General features: G+C 32.6%; 1 protein-coding gene across 5 annotated transcripts in view; it reads left to right on the top strand.

The window, feature by feature from the left end:
- Window positions 1-19,248, top strand: part of Utx (Utx histone demethylase) — a 113,589-nt gene that overhangs the window by 18,774 nt on the left and 75,567 nt on the right. Inside the window, exon 1 of one of the 5 annotated variants that reach the window (XM_086910674.1) lies at window positions 1,934-2,758. The exons of 3 other annotated variants lie outside the window; for them this stretch is intronic. Coding sequence is in view for 1 of the 2 variants with exons in the window: in XM_086910673.1 (XP_086766799.1) it covers window positions 14,977-15,038 (62 nt within the window). In the remaining variant the exon portion in view is untranslated. Of the gene's footprint in view, window positions 1-1,933; window positions 2,759-14,862; window positions 15,039-19,248 lie in introns of those variants that run through there. One more of the 5 variants, XM_086910673.1, reaches the window with a different exon arrangement.

Here is a 19,248-nt window from a genome sequence, read left to right as displayed (position 1 = left end):
TGTTTGAATCTTTAATGTAAATTGATTTCTATAGCATATAATCTTTATCATTATAATGAAAAATTATAATCATATAACTGAGAATAGAATGATATATGCCAAAGCTATGCAACTTTACAATACACGTTAATCTGATCGATAAATCTGATCGTTGAAATGCTGTTTTTAAATTACATCCACTCCCAGTTTGGTATATCGAGTTATTATATCTGATTCCACGTTTAAATACTTTGCAAACGTAGCAAACAAGGTTGCAAACGTATCGAACCTATGCGATCGATAATAGGATGTTTACAAGCTTGCATTAAAATAAAAGATAATCGTCTCTTATATTCGATAAGTAACAGTAAATAAATGCAACTTGGTCTAGTATAAAAATAAGAGAAATTCAGAAATAGTCAAGAACTTACGCATTTATATGAATCTATTTTATCTTTTATCTTTAAGCGCTCGGCAGTTTCGAAAAAGAATGATAGAATGATAGAATGAAACGATACATTTTCCATAAAGCGTTCATTTTCGTGATCGCTTTCTATTCGAGAAAGATATGTATATCAGAGATTAACTTGTGAACATTCTCGTGAAATTTAATTCCATTTATGAAAGGTCGGAGATCGTATCGATATAAAAATTAATGGAAATGGGTCATATTCGTTCATATCTTGTATTCAAGTTACTGAAGTTCATATTGGTGTAATATAAATAATTTAATAAAAAACAAAAACAAAAAAAAGAAGAAAGAAAAAAAATTATATATAACACACAATATTGCTTCAATTTTTTTACGAATTTATATAATATAATATAATATATGGATTTATATAATCATTTAAAATAATATAATTTATGTTACTAAGAATTACTACTCAGAATATTAATAAAATAGTCTATAGTTATATATATTATATAGATTGTACAATAAATAGTTATCTAAATTAAGTTTAATTTACATTATATAAAATATAATTATATAATAAATTACATTGAAACTATCGATAAAAGTGCCTTTTACACGAATCAAAAAAAAGAATATAACAATTATATTATTCGAGGCAACAAGTATTTCATGCAAAGTAATCGCTAATTACTATTTTTATATTATTGAATCTCTTGATCTGTTTTTGCTATTTATCAATTCTAAATGGATTTTAGAAAAATAGAATATTATAGACCATTGATTGCATTACAAAATATTTAAAATGTTTTTATAATGTGTTTAAAATAGTTTGTAAGTCTACGTTCTTAATTATACCTCTGGACGTATGTAGTATACGAAATTGATTTTGCTTATTGTACATCGTGCGCGACGTGATTATTCTGGCAAGCTTTGTGCTTCGCTTATGTAGGTCTTGGTCTTTTGTATGACGTTCTCTTTCGCACAAACTAGCGAAGCGGTTAAGAACATGCGAGAAACAGATTAGCAAACGCAAGCCTGCATCGTTGTAATTCGACATAATTTCTTAACCTTTCTAAGATTGGAATTTTCAATTTGCGCATGCGCATGTTTTCCATACGTTAATTCGATCAAATTTCTATTCACGTATATTGAAGATTATTTTTTAACCTAAAATTATATTACACATATTAAATTATAATTCTAATGTATTGGCCCAGATTTTTTAATGAAATGATAAAATGATCATATATAATAAGTTAACATAACAGATAAGCTTGCTTTCGAAAGAACATAGACAGCTGTAATTCGTAGTGTGACACAGACGGGGTGGATGCATCGGGCGGTGGCTTGTCGACGAGTGTCACGGTACTGTTCTAAAACAGGGCCACTACGCATGCGCGATTCCCCTATCGGCCCGCTGTTGTCTCTCCGCGTCCCTCTGCGTAGTATTACTGTCGTTTCCCCCTCCATCCATCTTCAAGCATCCCCTCTTTCATCCTCTCCTAATCCCCGTGTGCCCTTCGCGCCAGTCGCGTCAGTTGCGTGAAAGCCTTTAACGGGGGAGGTGCTTTTTAGCACTTACTGTGCGTAGCACCCTCTCCTCTTATAATCACTGCCACTAGTAGTGTATATATATATATATATAAATATAAATATATACATATATATATATATATATAATCGAAGAATACATCGTGGCGAGAACGTTAAATCTGCAAATTAAGAAATAAGATCCTCCCGCGAACTGTGACATCGAAACGCGTACAGTTCGCAAAGATCAATGTGATCCGTATTATACGACAGATCGACGAAATAAAACGCGCCACAGAAAGAAGAAACCATAAGTGTTCGTTCTCATCGAGGAAGAAGTGAGATGAAAACGCGAACCTATCATAGTGTCCGTTATTATTAGTGTTCCGCTTCGCGTGGCGGAGCGTATAGTCGCGTTTTTTCGTGTCGAACATATAGTGTATTCATCACGTCTTTTTTGCTGTTTTTTTTTTTTCTCTTCCTTTTTATCTTTTATTGTTTTCGTTTTATACATCGACACGTTTTATTGGCTGACTCGCGTCCGACGGCCTTGTTCTCTTGTGTTCTGGCCTCGTCTCGATACGCGTTAAGGAAGATAGCGTAATATGTTGCGTGTGACGTCGTCGTGACCAAAAGCGACGTCTGGATTCTGTGCACGATTCAAACGAGGAAGTCGGTGAACTTGTGCATCGTGCCAGTGTGATATTCTTGTTCCCTCCTCGTTCTCATCGAGATTCTCTTGTGAAACGTGTACGACCTTCCAGCATACATACGGCGTCTTCCTGGCGCTGATTAAGATTTAAATTCCACGGACCTTGGGCGATTTAAATGGTGAGTGAAACTGGTTGACTAACTGCGTGCATCACTATGTATTCGTGGTTGATTCGCTTACATACTATACGTAAATAGGAAGCGTTTTGTTTTCCTCGATGATTCTGACTATATATAACGGCGTTTACTTGAAAAGTGATTGTCGTACGAGTATATGCGTATTTAACGATGCTTTGCCTAACTTGCAACGATATCGACCTCATTTTATGTTCGAATTAGGAAGCCAAGCATGAAATTTTTGTTGAGTGGTACGATCGATGCTTCGGGGACGCTTTCGTATACGCCCTCAACTCGTCCTTTGACCCTTAAACGAGCAAGCGCCGTGTGCATCGAATATAGAACACTTTCTTTTCTCTAATTTTTTTGAGGTAGTTTATTTTTATAGATTAATTCAATTATATGATATGCTGTGAAATAAAATAAAAGAAGTATGTATTAATATAAAATTCTTAATATCAATTAATAATATTTACGATCTTTTTACTAAATTTATTATCATTTTATTATATTAATCTATTCAATTATTATATATATTTTTATGTATAAGTAGTTATATTTTATTTAGAATTGTAATTATATTCTATTTAGATAGATTTTTTCCTAATTAGTTTGACTCGTATATAATTCTTTTTTATCAGATTAGATTATTTATCGATTGGCAATATATTATATTTAATATATCAAAAAGTTCTGATAAATTAGGAAATTAAATGCTCATAGCTTTAATCATATGTTTATCAGGGACATTAGCAATTACGTTTTTGATTGTTTCTTGATAAAACCTTGATTCTTGATGAAAGTAAAGTTCTATTTCGCGCGGCATTGCTCAAAATCGGAGTTCATGAAATCCATAGAATGACGTACTTGCGTCATGGGAGGTTAGTGAACGTGAAAACAATAATGGCGCGTATTAATCGGCCATAGCTTGAGTAGGTCAATGCAACAAGTCGCGTAAATGCCAAGCTTGATGATGATAATGTGTGAAAGGTTGAAGAATACCAGTTATATTAATTCAGATGATGCAGTTTTTTAACCGATTCGATGAATTTTATCGTGTATTTACAATATAAAATGTATGTGACATTATATAAGATGGTAAACCTCAAATTGATTAAACGATTGAATGATTGATTCATCGTAATATAAATAAATTTTTATTAAAAGAATTTATATATATGATAATGTAAATCGATTAATTATCGAATTAAATCAAATAAATATGTTTGAAAGCTGGACATATGATGAAAATTCAGAAGTCTGTGAATACTTCAACTCTATAATTATTGAATTAAATTAAAAAATCGCATTATCTGAATTAGCTATTAATAAGAAAAACTAGGTCATTACTTATACGCGTGCTCTTGTATATATAAACACATATTAATAATAAAATCATATCAAATTTGATGAAATGATTACAAATAATTACTCGATTATGAAAAATATTTAAAGTAAAACATATTAAAAAATAATATATATTCAAATTTATGATATAATTCTAAATAATTTGATATTCTTGGAATTCTAATATTAAAATATTATAATTAATTACATTTAAGTTTTAAAATGGATAATCATTTCGCATTCTTTATTATTTTTTTTTTTTTTTATTTTATTTATCATCGTCTTTGCAGTTATCATTTTTGTATTCAATAAGTTTATATATATATATATGTATTATATGTATATATGAATAATTTAATTCAGTTGATAATATTCACGGAGTTTGGAATGCGATGAACTTTAAGACAGAATGGTATGACACTCTTTTGCGTTTGAATTACCCGCGTTTACGACTTGGAGCGACGAACATTTACGATTATTACCATGCCCTTAAAATCGTTCCAGGTGCTTCCTAATCTTGACCGCGACCGAACCTAACGTACATACAATCTCGACATTAATTCCCGTAAGATTACGCTTCAATTGCTTTTTTGACCTCGAACAGATTTTATCTTGAACTGGTTTCTTTTTCGGTGTAAATTTTTCTCTTGCGTTAAATCTTATTCCAAATCTTGTAGCGTATTCTTTTTTGATGCTGCAGTCGTAGATATCACATGTAAATTTCCATATAAAACTAAGTGATATTTTATACTGCGGAATAAAGTATTGCTTTGTTTGTTAAATTTATTCCATTATATATCTGATTTTTGTATATTTTTAAGTTGCAAAGTATTTTATAAGTAAGAATTTTTAATATCAAAATTGTATTTTTTGGTAAATTAATATTTTTCTATAAAAGGAAATTAAAATCAAAAATTATTTTCGTGAAATTATATATTTTTTTATTAACTTTTAAGTTTTCAATTTCGAAAAATCTTATAAAAAGATATTCAATGATATATTCAATGAAAAACACAACCATTTTCATGAAACAAGTTTCATAATATTCGTTATATGAAAAATAAGAGAATTATTCATAATAACTTATTATATATCAAAATGAGAGATTATATAATATCTACTAAAAACAAATTTATTTTTATCGAAACCAATATAATTTTATTTTAATATTTTTGCAAAACAAATTGTAATCATGCAGATATTATCCATAACAGATTAGCTAGTTTTAAAATATGACGTTATGTACTACTTAAATAAAACTTCTAACAAAAATTCTGTAGTTAAAAATATCCTCACTGAATATGAACATTTGAAATGCGATTCATTAACAAAGTACTGGACGTCAAATATTTCTAGGCTGTGACATCGGTTGTTGCCTTTCGCGGATCGACCGTTTTGTCCTTTTAGTGTGATATGCATATCTGCATGTACATACATTTGTCTGTATATGTTTCTCTTGTGTTTACGTTGCCCACGTACGGCCGTCCCTGGTGTTTAACGAAAGAGGTGTCGAGTTTCAAAGCAGAGCAAGTCACCGCGACTACACTGAACAAAACGCATATACACATGCATTGTGTATATAATACAGATCTCTCGCCCCCCTTTATATATATATGTATATATATATATATATATATATATAAAGAGAGAGAGAAAGAAATATAACGAACAGAGTAGAGTCGCTATCCGTGCGTATAAACCGGATGGATGAAAAATGCTTGAAAAGTAGTAACGCGATGCAGGAAATAGAGGAAGTGGAACGTGTCTTCTCAGAATTAAAAGTAACATCTCCATAGGCACGGTTAGGCATAGAAATGCGGTTTGAAAAAGGAACTAACAACTGAGCTTGGGATTTGTTAAAGCATTGTGCAGTGTGGTTCAGAAACCGCAGTTTAATTGGAACAGGGAACAAGCAAGTTTATGAGAAACGTGAATAATTTTCAAAAATATGGTTGGAATATAGAAATAATATGCTTCGAAAAAATATTTAATATAATTTGTCTTATATGTATTAAAATTTAAAATTTATTTAAAATACTTTGTTAAAAAAGAGAACAAGAAAGGAAACAGTATTTCCAAAAATATGATATATTTTTTACTACTAATATTTTCTTATATTAAGAAAATTAATTTCCAAAGAAAGGAATAACAATATAGCTTAATTTTTTAAAAGATACTATCAACTTTTTTTAAAAAGTAAATTGACATCTTTCAAAGAATGCATTTTCAATAAATAATGGTTGGAAAGAAATTCGGCTCTTTTTTTCATTTTATAATGCCGCTATAGCCAAGAAATTCTGGACAATAAAACACAAAAGAAAGAGTAGAGGAGTCAGCATAGAATTTAAATTCTTGATCTCACGGTCACTGACCATGGCATTCAGGCAATGCCACAGTGTTGTTGAACGAGTTGAAGATCAGTGCCCCCTGCTTCCCGGGCTGAGTTCGATGAAAGATCGGACGATCAATGAGTCACTTATGTATTCACGCCAGAAAAAAGCCGTTGTGGAATTTAATTAACGCGACGTGTCACATGACTGTGATACAGCTTGTAAAAAGTAAAATTTCGTTTTTCTTTCTTTTTTTTTTTTTTTTTTTTTATGAAAGGATTTAATATTATGAGTAACTAAACGTTAAGCATAAATCTTTTGCAATTTAAAAAAAAAAATAGAGGTTCATTGTACGAAGTGTTTTATTTATACGTACATATTTAAGTATCTCTATTATTTTCTATGGTGATGAGAAGCAATTTAAATTGTTTCGATAGGAAGGCATTATACAAATAATTTTTTATAATTTATTGATTGAATCTCATATGTTATTATAAAAAATCATATAAAATCTTATAAAAAATTATATCGTATTTTGCTTTTTTATTGTATTTTGATAATTTTGTAGTATAGGTAATTGAAATGCAATTAAGCATGTTTATGAGGTGATATTGAATACTAGGAAGGTAATCGAATTCCAAGGCAATGATAAGATGGTATATGAATTTATTGTTTGTATTATTATTACTCAAAGTGATGTCTGTTATAGATAACACATTGTTTGAGGTTCTTTTAATTTTCTAGAATAATAATAACAAAGTATTAAAATCATATAATTATTATTTCATCATAAATATATGTATAGACATATAGGATAGAATTTAGAACAAATTATCAAGTTATTTTTCATATTTGTGAAAGATATTGTAAATATATTTCTGTTATTAAAAAATTATACTATAAGATTGAACTTTTTAAAATCTTTGAATTTTTTTGATAATTTTTATATTTAAATATACAATGTACAAGTTAATTAAATAATCAATTTCAAATATCTGAAATGATATTCACTTAATAGACATATATTGATTTATTATAATATTAATTATTTCATTGTATTCAAACATTTCCTAAACATTATTAATAGACAATAGAATTCTTCAGATTTTGTATACGTGTTATTATTCTGAAATATTCAACACTATGATTAGCATAGAATTTATTTTGCTTATAATTCATTGTATAATCTAAAGTAACTGTACCTGGAAAACAAGCACTTTTAAAATGCATTAATTAGAATTTTTTTTGTTTTTGTTAAAAAACCTCTGCAGAATTGTTCTTTTTCTCAGGGAAATTAGAATATTTGTTTTAAAGATAACAGATTTTATATGTGAAAATATAACAAAAAAATTTTAATTCAATATAAGACTAATTTTTTTTATCAAAAGTGAGAAGAATTTATATTATGAAACGTAATTGAATATGATATATTATAAATGATATATTTTTATCAATTATAATTGCATGAGATATGACTTTATATCTCAATTAACTTGTTCCTGAATGGACAAGATTTAATTAATATTTCAATTAAATACTAATTATACATGAACTTTAAGAATTATTATAATTATGATTATTTTGCAGAAAACAAATGTTAATTGCTGTCATACAAACGTGGATCTCATATAAGATATTGTATATACAAATCAACCCTAATGTTAATCCCCAATAGAACCAGTAGTGTACATAATCATACGATAATCTGATTGCGTTGCACCGAATAATTATCTCAGTAAAATACGACTCGCTGGAGAAATAATTAAAGTTAATCGATCTATTAATATACATCGTATATTAATAAATATTTTTTATTAATTCAAATAAAGTCGCGACCGTTCTAATATTGCATTGAATATTGAATAATTAAATCGTTTATAGAATTAATACCTATCTATTAATTGGCCAAATTAAAAAATATTGAAAAATTATTTCAATGATTTGGAAATGGAAATAGAATAATCGTAAAAAAAAAAAAAAAAAAAAAAAATAAATTACTCGCGTAAAGAATAGAAACAATTTGAACGTTTTGCAAGGCAAACACCTCGCGACAATTCCAGAGGAGTAATTTGCGAAACTAGTTTTCCAGCACATATTCGAGTATATGTGTACGCGCGAAATGCGGTGAACAGAAAGAGAAGTTAGGATGTGTTCGTACGCACAGTTAGGCACAAGTACGCGTCTCTCTGTCGGAGAGGAGCCAGCCTGATGATACAGGTACTAGAGAGCAGGTCGTTGAACCTAGGTTCCTCTTGTGTACACTCCACACCACTGTCTTCCGCCCGTTTTCGTTTCAGTTTCTTATATATAGTAGGAAGCTCGGGTGGAATCTAAATGCGACGAACAAGAAGCCGTAAGAAACTGAATGTGGTGGATAAAAGATAGGAATAAGGGAGTCGATTAATAATTTAATGACAAAAAATTTCGTGATTATGATGGATTGTAAATGGCGATAGACGATGTTTTTGTGCTAATTCTCCATTATATGATTTGAGAAAGATTTTTAGCACATTATAAAATATAACAGAGTGAATTTGATTTAATAACACAATTGATATTTTACAGAAGAAAGTATATAAGTTTTATAATTATTTTAACTACTAAGATATTTTTTAAATATAATTCTATATTTTTTCGTATAATATTATTTTATTATTTTTCACAGTATATTTTTATCACTTCTTTATGTAATAATATTCTTTAATGATAGAATAGAGAACAAAATTACACACATTAAAGATTATTCTAGGAAATATATGATTTTTTAAAATATCATTTGTAAAATTAGAATCATCAAACATTTTGTCCTAATCAAACATTTTCATGTGTACATCATGTATAGTCCTTTAAGTTAACGATTTCCGGCATGTTCGTGGAATCCTGTTTGAAGTTAGTCACCAACTACAGTTAGTTTCCTGCTCTGCCATCCTGCTTGATCAAGGCAGTGCACACCTTGTCGGCTCGGATGCGTCTCTTGTTTGTGCATCTTCTTTTTTACTTATATCTCGACCCTCGTTCTACCTAGCGTCTAGCTACGGTCTATACTCTTAGCAAGGGACTGGAACAGGGAAAAATATGATAGGATCGGAGGAAACTTATATCCTCTCGCTTCTGTAGAAAAATGCAATTTAAACAAGTTTGAATATCTTTATAGAATTTAAATTGAACATTTTATAAAGATATTAATTACAGCAAATTTAGAATTAGTTTTTTCGTTGGTGATTTTTTATTGTTTACAACAGAAAGTTGATAAAAATATCTAGCAGAAACTAACTAGAACTTAAGTCACGTAACTATAAATATCATTATCATTCTCATATCAGACATGCTTCTAAAGATGAAGTATAATATCTATTTTTAAATGTTACGTAAAATTACAAAACGTGTACATAAATGTTTTCCATTCAAGAAGATTTATCGAAGTGTAATGTTTTATTCATTTCTTCTGCGATTTCCCATGTTGTTAACTTATTAATCTTTTAAGTAGCATTCATTTTATTGGCCGCCTCTTACAATATTCTTCTTATAATATTCTATCGATATCTCGATCGATGCAAAAAAACGTAACAAAAAACCCTTGTCAGTTTCATATCGAGATTTGCGGAAAGATTAAAATCCACAACAATCCGTGGAAGCCTATTTTTACCAGCATTGCTTGCAGGCTGCGCTTGTCAGCCGCAACGGTCACTGTTCGGATTTCAATTAGACACACAGATGGACATCTCGCTAGTTTACTCCGGTTCCGGTGAAACGGACGAACAGTGGCGCAGCAACATCGGCGCAGGCTCGTTGGGATCCCCCCATTCCTCTCCGTAACCGTCCCTCCCTCGTATAACCGTACCAAAATGCGCGAGAAAGGAACGAACGTTGGTCGAAAGACAGAGGGAGCCGCGCGTATGCGACGACACGGGGGTGGCAGTGGAGCATCGTCGTAAAATCACGACGCGAAACGAAAACAAAATTTCGAGAGGAGGCCGGTATATGTGTGTGTGTGTGTGTGCGCGCGCGCGCGCGTTTCTCTCCACGCAAAGCCACGGAACGGCCCTGAGAGTTCACTAGCTTCCTCGGATCGTTGTAAACGTCGCCTCCTTCCTTCTTTCTCTTCCTCATACCCTGTCTCTTCCCCCCCCCCCCCTCCTTTCTCGGTTGTGATGTAGCCGGGTGACCATGCGCGCGTGTGCGTTGCACGTCAGGGCTGGCAAGCCCCAGAGGAACGGTCCTTTCTCGGCTCCAAAAACTGGTTCCGTATGCTTTCGTGCACTATATCGGCCCTTCTCCTCCGTGTATACACGCCTGTGGCCCCGGGACTCTATCTGTCCCAGAGAGGAGAGCAATAGAGGCCCGGGGAGACGAATTGGCCGGCGGACGGTCAGTCGTCGAATCGCGCGGCCCAGAGGGCGCGTCGTTAGGGACGGTTTAGGAGTGAGTTTTCGTGTTGGGGCGGCTCACCCCCCTCCCCACATCCTTCCTCATCCTCCCCTTCTATCGCTACACCTCTCCACACCTATATACCGGACGTCCATCTTTTTCGTTCTTTACATCTTGCTCTTTTCGTCCCTCTTGCTTTCTCTGCACCGGTACCGTACTCTCTCCCTTTCTCTTTCTCTGTCGATCCAACTAGCGGGGGCCCGCGGGAGTGACCCTGAAAGTTCAACAGCCCTCCCTCGAATGGCGCCCCTAACCGTACCCCCTCCACCCTCATACCTCTTCCCGTGTCCCTTCCCTTTGTGTTGTGCACTGAAACCTAACTTCGCTTAGGCGGCCGCGGTTGCCGCCGCAGCCACCGACACGCTGTTTCTGTGCTGCACGGGCTTCCATTTCTTTCTTTCTTTCTTTCTTCCTTTCCTTCCGCCGTTTCCTCCTGCGTTCTCGCAGCTTTGCCTCTTATTTCTCCTTTTCCTTCTCGCTCATTGAAACCGTCTATTCCTCTTTTCTCTCTAACTTCTTACCACCTCGTGCCTAAGGTATAGTCAACGACGATTGGCCTTTACCAGCCACGACCGTGTTCCTGAAGGCTAAGGACCTTCTCTCTTGGATCCGATTAGCTTTACGGACTAATCTTTTACGTACGAGAACTTCGGGAAATTAACAGTTTCCAAGATTGTTGAGCAGAGAAGATTGTACTTTTTAGAAAGTATTTTAGAATTTTTTTTTTGTAGAGATTAATTTTTAATTTACGCTTTTAAACATCTTATTTTTTTTCAATTTTTTGATTAATTTTAATTCTGATTTTTTTTTATATATTTAAGAATATATCATTCGTTATCAAATTTAGTTTTATGTTAAAAAATTATTTTCGTGTAATATTCATGTGAAAACTCAAAAATAAATGTTTCATTCTTATTCAATATTTTTCAGACAAGTTAAACTTACGTTTCAAAATTAGAAGGAAAATATTCTATGGGATATAATTTCGTTACAAACGTTTGCCATGTATATATTTTCTGTTTCCCTTATAGTTATTAATTTATTCAACTTGTCCATCGATGCACAACTTTCTTTTTTCTTCAATCGAAATGATATGTTCGAAACGGAAGTTGACATATTCTTCTCTTGTGATATCTTTCAATACTATGATTATACACTGTGGGATTCGACATAACTTCGGACATGTAAATTGCAGCGCGGAGAACTTGCGTCCGGATGCGTTGCATAAGCCGCTTTTAAAGGCTTGAAACCTTGACCATAAGATCACTGTGCAACAGTACTTTGTTCGCTCGATATCATGGCAGTTTATTATTATCATTATTTTTTTCTCTATACTCATTGCAATGTTTTTTGTTTTTATATTTATCATTACAAGAATTTATTCATAATTTCCCGATTAAAAATTATTATTATACAAATTATTAATGTTATTGTTTCACGTTTCTTTATATTATATTTAAACGAATACTTTATACTTAGTCATTATTTTGTTTATTTAATTTTAAAAGTAAATAATTATAACAGCTCTTTAAAATAGTTTTTAATATATAATGCAATAGAGCTTATAATTAATTATTCTTAATATATTAAGAAGTTATTAAATAAATGATTTAATAATCTTGGTAACAAGATAGGTTTATGATATATATATATAACATTTTCATATGTTATATGCATCACGTACATTCAAAATTATAGTTTCTTGTTTGAAATGGAATAAACGTCACGACTATATGACGTTGATCAATTAAATGGGTAGTTCAATACCATCAAATTAATGATAACTTAATAACACACTTAGCTTAGAGCTGTTATAAATTTGTCAAACAGTGAGACAAATTTCTATCCACACCTGTTCTTTTTACACGTTTCGTATTACAGCTTGTAATTTAGATTAATCAACCTTTCAACATTTATCAGATTATCTGTTATTAATTCGTTACACAACTCGTTTTATTTCAGTAATTATTTGTTAAGAAAATAGATTTAACACATTTGATTTTTAAAAAAAAATATGTATATATATATATAAATAACAGAAGTTAATGGGAAAATGAATTGGATATTGAAATAAAGATTAAATCTTCAAAATTAAATATCTCTCTCAAATTTGAAATTTTTTTTTTTTTTACAAACTTTGTTCCATTCTTCATTCCGCAAAAAATAATAATCGCTAATAAGATAAGATTATAAAAATAAAAGTTACATTGAATTTCACTGCTGCAATTTTCGATAATTTCTGAGAAAAAGAGTTCAGGTATTGATTACGAAACACGATGGAAAAAGTCGCTCGGAAATGAAACTGGCGATACAATTTCTTCATGTTGCCAGATAGCCGTTGAGTAAGGTCAAGGCGCCAGCTGTCGAGCTGCCATTTTTTCCGTTCGTTTTAAATTGTTCCTCGTACATGAAAGATGCGCACGCTATTGCAGGAAGTCGAATCAGCCGCAGGAAACCAGTGTTTGCTGCCGGCGTTAAATCGGACTTGTCCATGATCGTGGGAAATGCTGCGAGGTGTAACAGGAATAAAAGGATCAACCACCTGGAGAAAAGTAGAATAATTCGTATCAGGAAGCGGAACAAAAGCGTTTCGTTCAAGTAACAAAGGTTCAACAATATGATTATAACGATATCGTGTGATTTCAGCTTATTTTATTTATTTTTTGATAATTCGTAATAATTTTAAATATTATTCCTTCATATTCGCAATTAAATTAGGAATAATGATACAATACAATACAGTAATGATACAAGAATTTTTTGAATTAAACGAATAATCAAACAATTTGCAAAAACAAATAAAAAAAAACTTATGTATAATGCGTACATCCATAGCTGTTATGTATACAACTTATTTGAACGAAATGTGCAAGGTGTGTTAATCCAAATTACTTTGTGGTTGTCAGACATCTTAATCATAATAATTCGATATCGTTCTATCTTTAATATCTCGATGAAATACGTTTACACCAGTGTGTTTTGCACCCCTCTTTGTATTCAATTCGGAATAATAAGCAGTTGAGCCCCTTCTTCCCCTTCTTTCCCTGTAATTTTCATTTAGCGCTCGGATATTTTCCACGTTTATCAATGACCGTATACGAAATTATAGTCGTGTGTCAAATTTTAATCTCTTTCTCGATTTTTCCCCTTTTCGATCACCTTTTTCTTGTCAATCAGTCTTCCTGGAATTATTTCCTTCAACTTCTTCCTATTTTGCTTATCTTTTGTGTTATTAATTTCCTCTTTTAATTCATATTTTATGAGAACGAAGTTTTTAACTTTGAAATCTTAAAAATAGAAAATTGTAATATTTAATTATATTTAAACAATTAATCAATCTTAATTATTACTCAGTCATCGCGTATATTTTTTTTGAAATTTTTCTCTTTGATGAAGAACCCGAATGTGCTTCCTGTTTTCATTGGCTCCTGTTGTCAGCTGATGATCTCCACTAACTCGCGTTACCCGTGCTCGTACGTACGGTACGTACTTGAAGGCCTCGTCCTTCATACACAAGCATGCGATATGCGTTCGCACATGCACCAATACATAATGCTGAACGGTAGCAGTGTACGATAGAAAGGGAGGGGGCGAGGTACTGATGGCCGGCGGGGCGCGGGATGTGAACTGCGCGAGGTTACGGTCGGTACAAGGAGGGGGTGTATTGCCGCATTCTGCGAACGTTATACATGCAACGCAAGTTGCAGTCTCGGCGTGTGCTCGTTGCAGCGTCGCGTAATCAGCGCTTACGTCACCTCGGTGTGTGCCGTTGGTGAGCGCGTGCGTGTAACCGTGTGTGTCATTGCTCTTCCCTTTCGCTTTATTTCTCTTTTTGTCGAGGTCTTTTTCTCGCCTGTACGGTCGCCGATCTTCCTCGTTTGCTTGTCGTCGTAGCAGGTTCACGCGCATGCGCTTTATGACGCGCGCTCACCGCGCGTGCAAATCTTGGCACGCATGCGTATGCGCATGCGCATATTTAAACACATAAGTGAGGTACGAGACGTGGTTTGAAATGCGTAATTATCGAATAATTTTGAAGTTTTTCCTGTTTTTGGGAATGTTTTGTGTTGTGCTTCCAAGTATTAAGTTTTTCAAAAAGAAGATTATGTGTGGGTTATGTTTGTGACGTTGTTCGTAATGTTGCTGATTATTCTGCTAACTGATGAAATCGATGTCAGGTAACTTCCATTATACGTTGATTAATTTGGAACATGGAGTATCCGGTTGCATGTAATTTTACGATATTTAGATATATAGATAAGAATATTATGTTATTACAATGGTTCTCTTTATATCAGAGTATATTAGCAGTATATTTACGTATTTATGTTTTATGTCATGAGAATAATTATTGATTTATTAATTATTATTTTTTACAACAATTTTCGGTCACGTTTGGCATGTGAAGTAAGGTTAGATTGAATTACGTTACTTGTGAAACTGTCGTACTTTTTATGCTTTGTACATTCATTTTCTATTGTTAATCATGTTTTCTTCTACTCGACTAATATTTCAAAAGCGACAGAAATGATTAAAATGCTATGGAAGTATTCATAGTTTGTTCGTAGACTTCTAGGACACGAGAATTCTTTACAAATAGAATTCTCTTCAAAACGTTTTAGCGAATTGGCATTCATACCACTATTCAAATGGTGAATGTTGACTAATAAAACTTCTTTTTAATTATTTTTTTACGCATAAATCAAATAAATGAACATTCTATATTGTATATAAAAAATAAGATAATATATTGTAATATATAATAGGATACAATCTTGATAAGTTATTATTATTTAAAAAAATTTATCTTTATATTCATATTAAAAGACACTAAATTTTTCTTTCTTTATTTTTATGCTGATACTTTTCTATACTACATGATCTCAATCTCAATTTTTATCTCCATACAATATAAAACTTAAAAATTAAGTAATTCTCATTTTTTTTTTATTATCATTGGAATTACAAATTTATTCACAACATTTATTCACAACATCAATTAATTTTTTTTCTTATTCATGAATAATTTATCTTACTCTTCATGTTATCCTCTATAATTAAAGAGAACTATTATTAACTTTTTTTTCCAAATAATTTTCGTACAGCATTGGTACGCAAATAGCAATGCATTTTGAATTGCAAAATAAGATAATGAAATAAAAATTTTCAATATTATCTTGATAAGGCAGGAAATAATCTGAATAGTTTAATGCATGTGTATACACATATGTTATTAATAGTGAAAATAATTGCACATTACATAATGTATTACACGGAAGTCAATGAATAGTATAATTAATCATTATAATAGATATAAATTGAACGGATATCTGAGATAGACGATCGTAATTCGTGAATCTTTATTCGGTTTTTTACTCCTCGTTGCATAGTTTAATACGTTTATAGCTTAAAAGAGCAGGAAAAACGATAAGTCATGAATTGAGAAAGCTCTGCCTCTCGGCTTGTCGCGGTCAATTTTATTCGAACGAATGGCAACTATTCATTCTTCATGAATCGTATATATACTTCTACGATCTTGCGTTGCATCCGTGCTAGCACATACCTTGCTACTTCAACCCGTTAAGGAAATGATACTGCTAATCCGATTGCTACCGTCGCACTATCCGCATGTATTTTTAATACCAGTGTTGGCAAAACGATACAAGCGAGGAATATTTGATATTCTCGTCGACGCTTTTTAAAAACCGGTTCGTGGTTTTTAAATAATTTACATAGTAATTTACATGTTGTTTGATTGAATTTAAAGATTTGATTTAAGATTTAATTTTAAACTCTGAACAAATCGAAGTTGTTTTCCGGAAGAAAGACGCCGTCAATTTAATCAATTTCAAATCTTTCATCGGTCACTCGGTATTTTATTTATTAAATCTTTACAAAAGTAAAGAAAAAGGAAAACAATTTTAAAGAATAGAAGGATGAATGCAACACTTTAAACGAGACGAGATATTCGAACCTATTTTTAATGGGCCAAATGTAGAAGCGCGATCACGGGATATATGGCCGTTAAAGTCGTTAAACGTTAATTGGCAATCAGGAACAGGAGATTGCCACCTGCGCGGACATCGTTACTTGTTTGTGGTCGTGTATAAATGTAAATTTGTAGATCGTTGAAATCATGTTGTCGATCGTGCGTATTCTTTTTAAATTCTGTTCTCACCGTCTTGTCTCTTCATTTTCTTCCGATTAGTTCGAATTACGCATAAATAACCTCCAGTAATCGAGTGATAATAATAATTAAAGAATAATCAATAATTCGAATTGACAAAATCCCAATTGAAATTGATTCAAATTTATTTATTATCGTTTTTTTTTTTTATAAAAAAAAACAATATAAATATTTATCCATTCCTTCCTTCAAATCATTAATTATTCTTTGAATCCTTTCGCGTTTAATTTGCAAGTAATTTCAAATAATAAATCACAAAATTGAACATCCCATACGAACAGCTTCGTTTCAACGCGAGGGTTAATGCAATCGATACAACTTCAACTCCCGTTATATCGAACAAACTGTATAGCGCAGGGATAAACGTAACGAAAAAAGAAGAAAGAAGAACCAAGTCGATCTTTCGTCCTTATTTATAGCTGGGCCGCGAAAATATAATTGTCGTTCATTAACGTCGAGACGAGATTACGCCGTGTGTTACGTCGGCCCCGTAAAAATGGTGCACACGTGCTAACGCGAGAGGCACGTGACATTAAACTCGTTTCGCTCGCCGCTATTAATAATACCGGCCGGTTGTATAATAGAACGTATTATTGCCCGTCGTTGGCCGTCGCCGTCGACGGCATCGTTCACCGTGATTACATTGCCGCGACGATGTAACGGCTTTTGCATAATTGTCCGCCACCGCGATATTATTCGCTTACTCTTCCAACGAGTGAATGTTTCTGCGGCGCGAACCGTTGTTCTATCGAGTGTCGGTTGGCTTCATTTTCCTGGTGCACGGGGTGTATCATTAAGAGTGGTGCAGTAGGTGGGAAAGGCGATTTCTTTTTTAAATAAAATGGTATTTCTTCGTTCGAAGCTTCATTACTTGAGGAAGTAAAATTTGAAAATTTGGAAAAAGTACTTATTGAATTCGACTAATTTTTAATTTAGGATATGGGAGATAATTAGCAGGAAGTTGTTTTACGCGTTTTACGAAAATAAGTTATAATAAAGAAAGGATTGAGATACAAAAAAATTTATTAAAGGGAGATTACAACTCTTTTTATACCGAATCTTTCATTCGACGTGTATTAATTTAATATTTGTACGTTAAACTAGAATATTGAATCACATTTATTCAAGTGGAAATATTTTAATTTTTTTCCCACGAATGTTGGTATAGCGTCGATAATTCCTGTCTTTCCGTATTTTTATTTCTTGCTGCGTCATTAACAGAGAGTGCAATTAGTAATTATATCGGGTAGAGTAAACCTTGAACGTAATAGATTCACTACGTATGTGTAACCGGCTGTTAAACGCACTTCCGACGGCGCACGCGTACCACCGGAAGTCGATTTATTGTTACGTTTTGCCGTGCCCGGTTCTTCGTTTCCGACCACCTTCCATCGAGCCCATTCGTGGAAAAGAAAATCGATATCCATTTCTTCCCTTCATTATGTCGTGTTCAAAAATTGCTCAGCTCTTTGAATGTTTCGCAAACAGTACGAAAGTACAATTAAAATTGGAGAATTGAATTAACCTTTTATTTCACCCCCTCGGGTCATTTTATCCATCTCAAAATTTTTATATTTCTCTCTTTCAACAATTTTAATAAAACTAAGGATTATTCGTTAATAAACTCGAATACTCGTTTTGTAGTTGAAATACATTTTTATCTCGATTGATTTAAACAAAGAAATAAACTAATCCTAATTACTTGTTGATTGGCATTAAGATAACATTATCAATTAATCAATTTTAAAAAGAAGATGAAAGAAATGATTCTATACATTTTCTCATGGAAAATAATTAAATAATAAAATATACAATATTATAATGGAATATCTAAAAATAGATATAAATATTTCTATTTTTATCTTATACGTATTAAAATGTATAATCGAAAATAGAAATTCTAAAAAATCATTTCCTCTCGATCATTTCACGCGCGCGATGTCAAAACGAGATCGTTTCGTGTTAACGCGTCGTCTGAAAGCGCGTTGCAAGTGTCGCAACTGACGGACGAAATCCTCGTGCACTATCGAGCAGGAACACTACACACGATGCAGGGGCGAGACAATAAATGAGTAATGCTCTGTTTCGATTGAATAACGAGGGTCGACGAGCATCGCGGGACTCGTGTTACGGGGTTCGAACCGTTCTTCCCCCTTCGATGCTTCGCAACCCTCGTTGGCCGGTGACCTGACTGCCGTTGT

This window comes from Apis florea, unplaced genomic scaffold (assembly GCF_048593485.1).
Source record: "Apis florea isolate Af1SG1 unplaced genomic scaffold, ASM4859348v1 contig_3195_pilon, whole genome shotgun sequence".
In the NCBI taxonomy this organism is placed as follows: Eukaryota; Metazoa; Arthropoda; class Insecta; order Hymenoptera; family Apidae; genus Apis; species Apis florea.
Note: the sequence above shows the minus strand (reverse complement) of the source record. Positions and strands in the feature narration are given on the sequence as shown.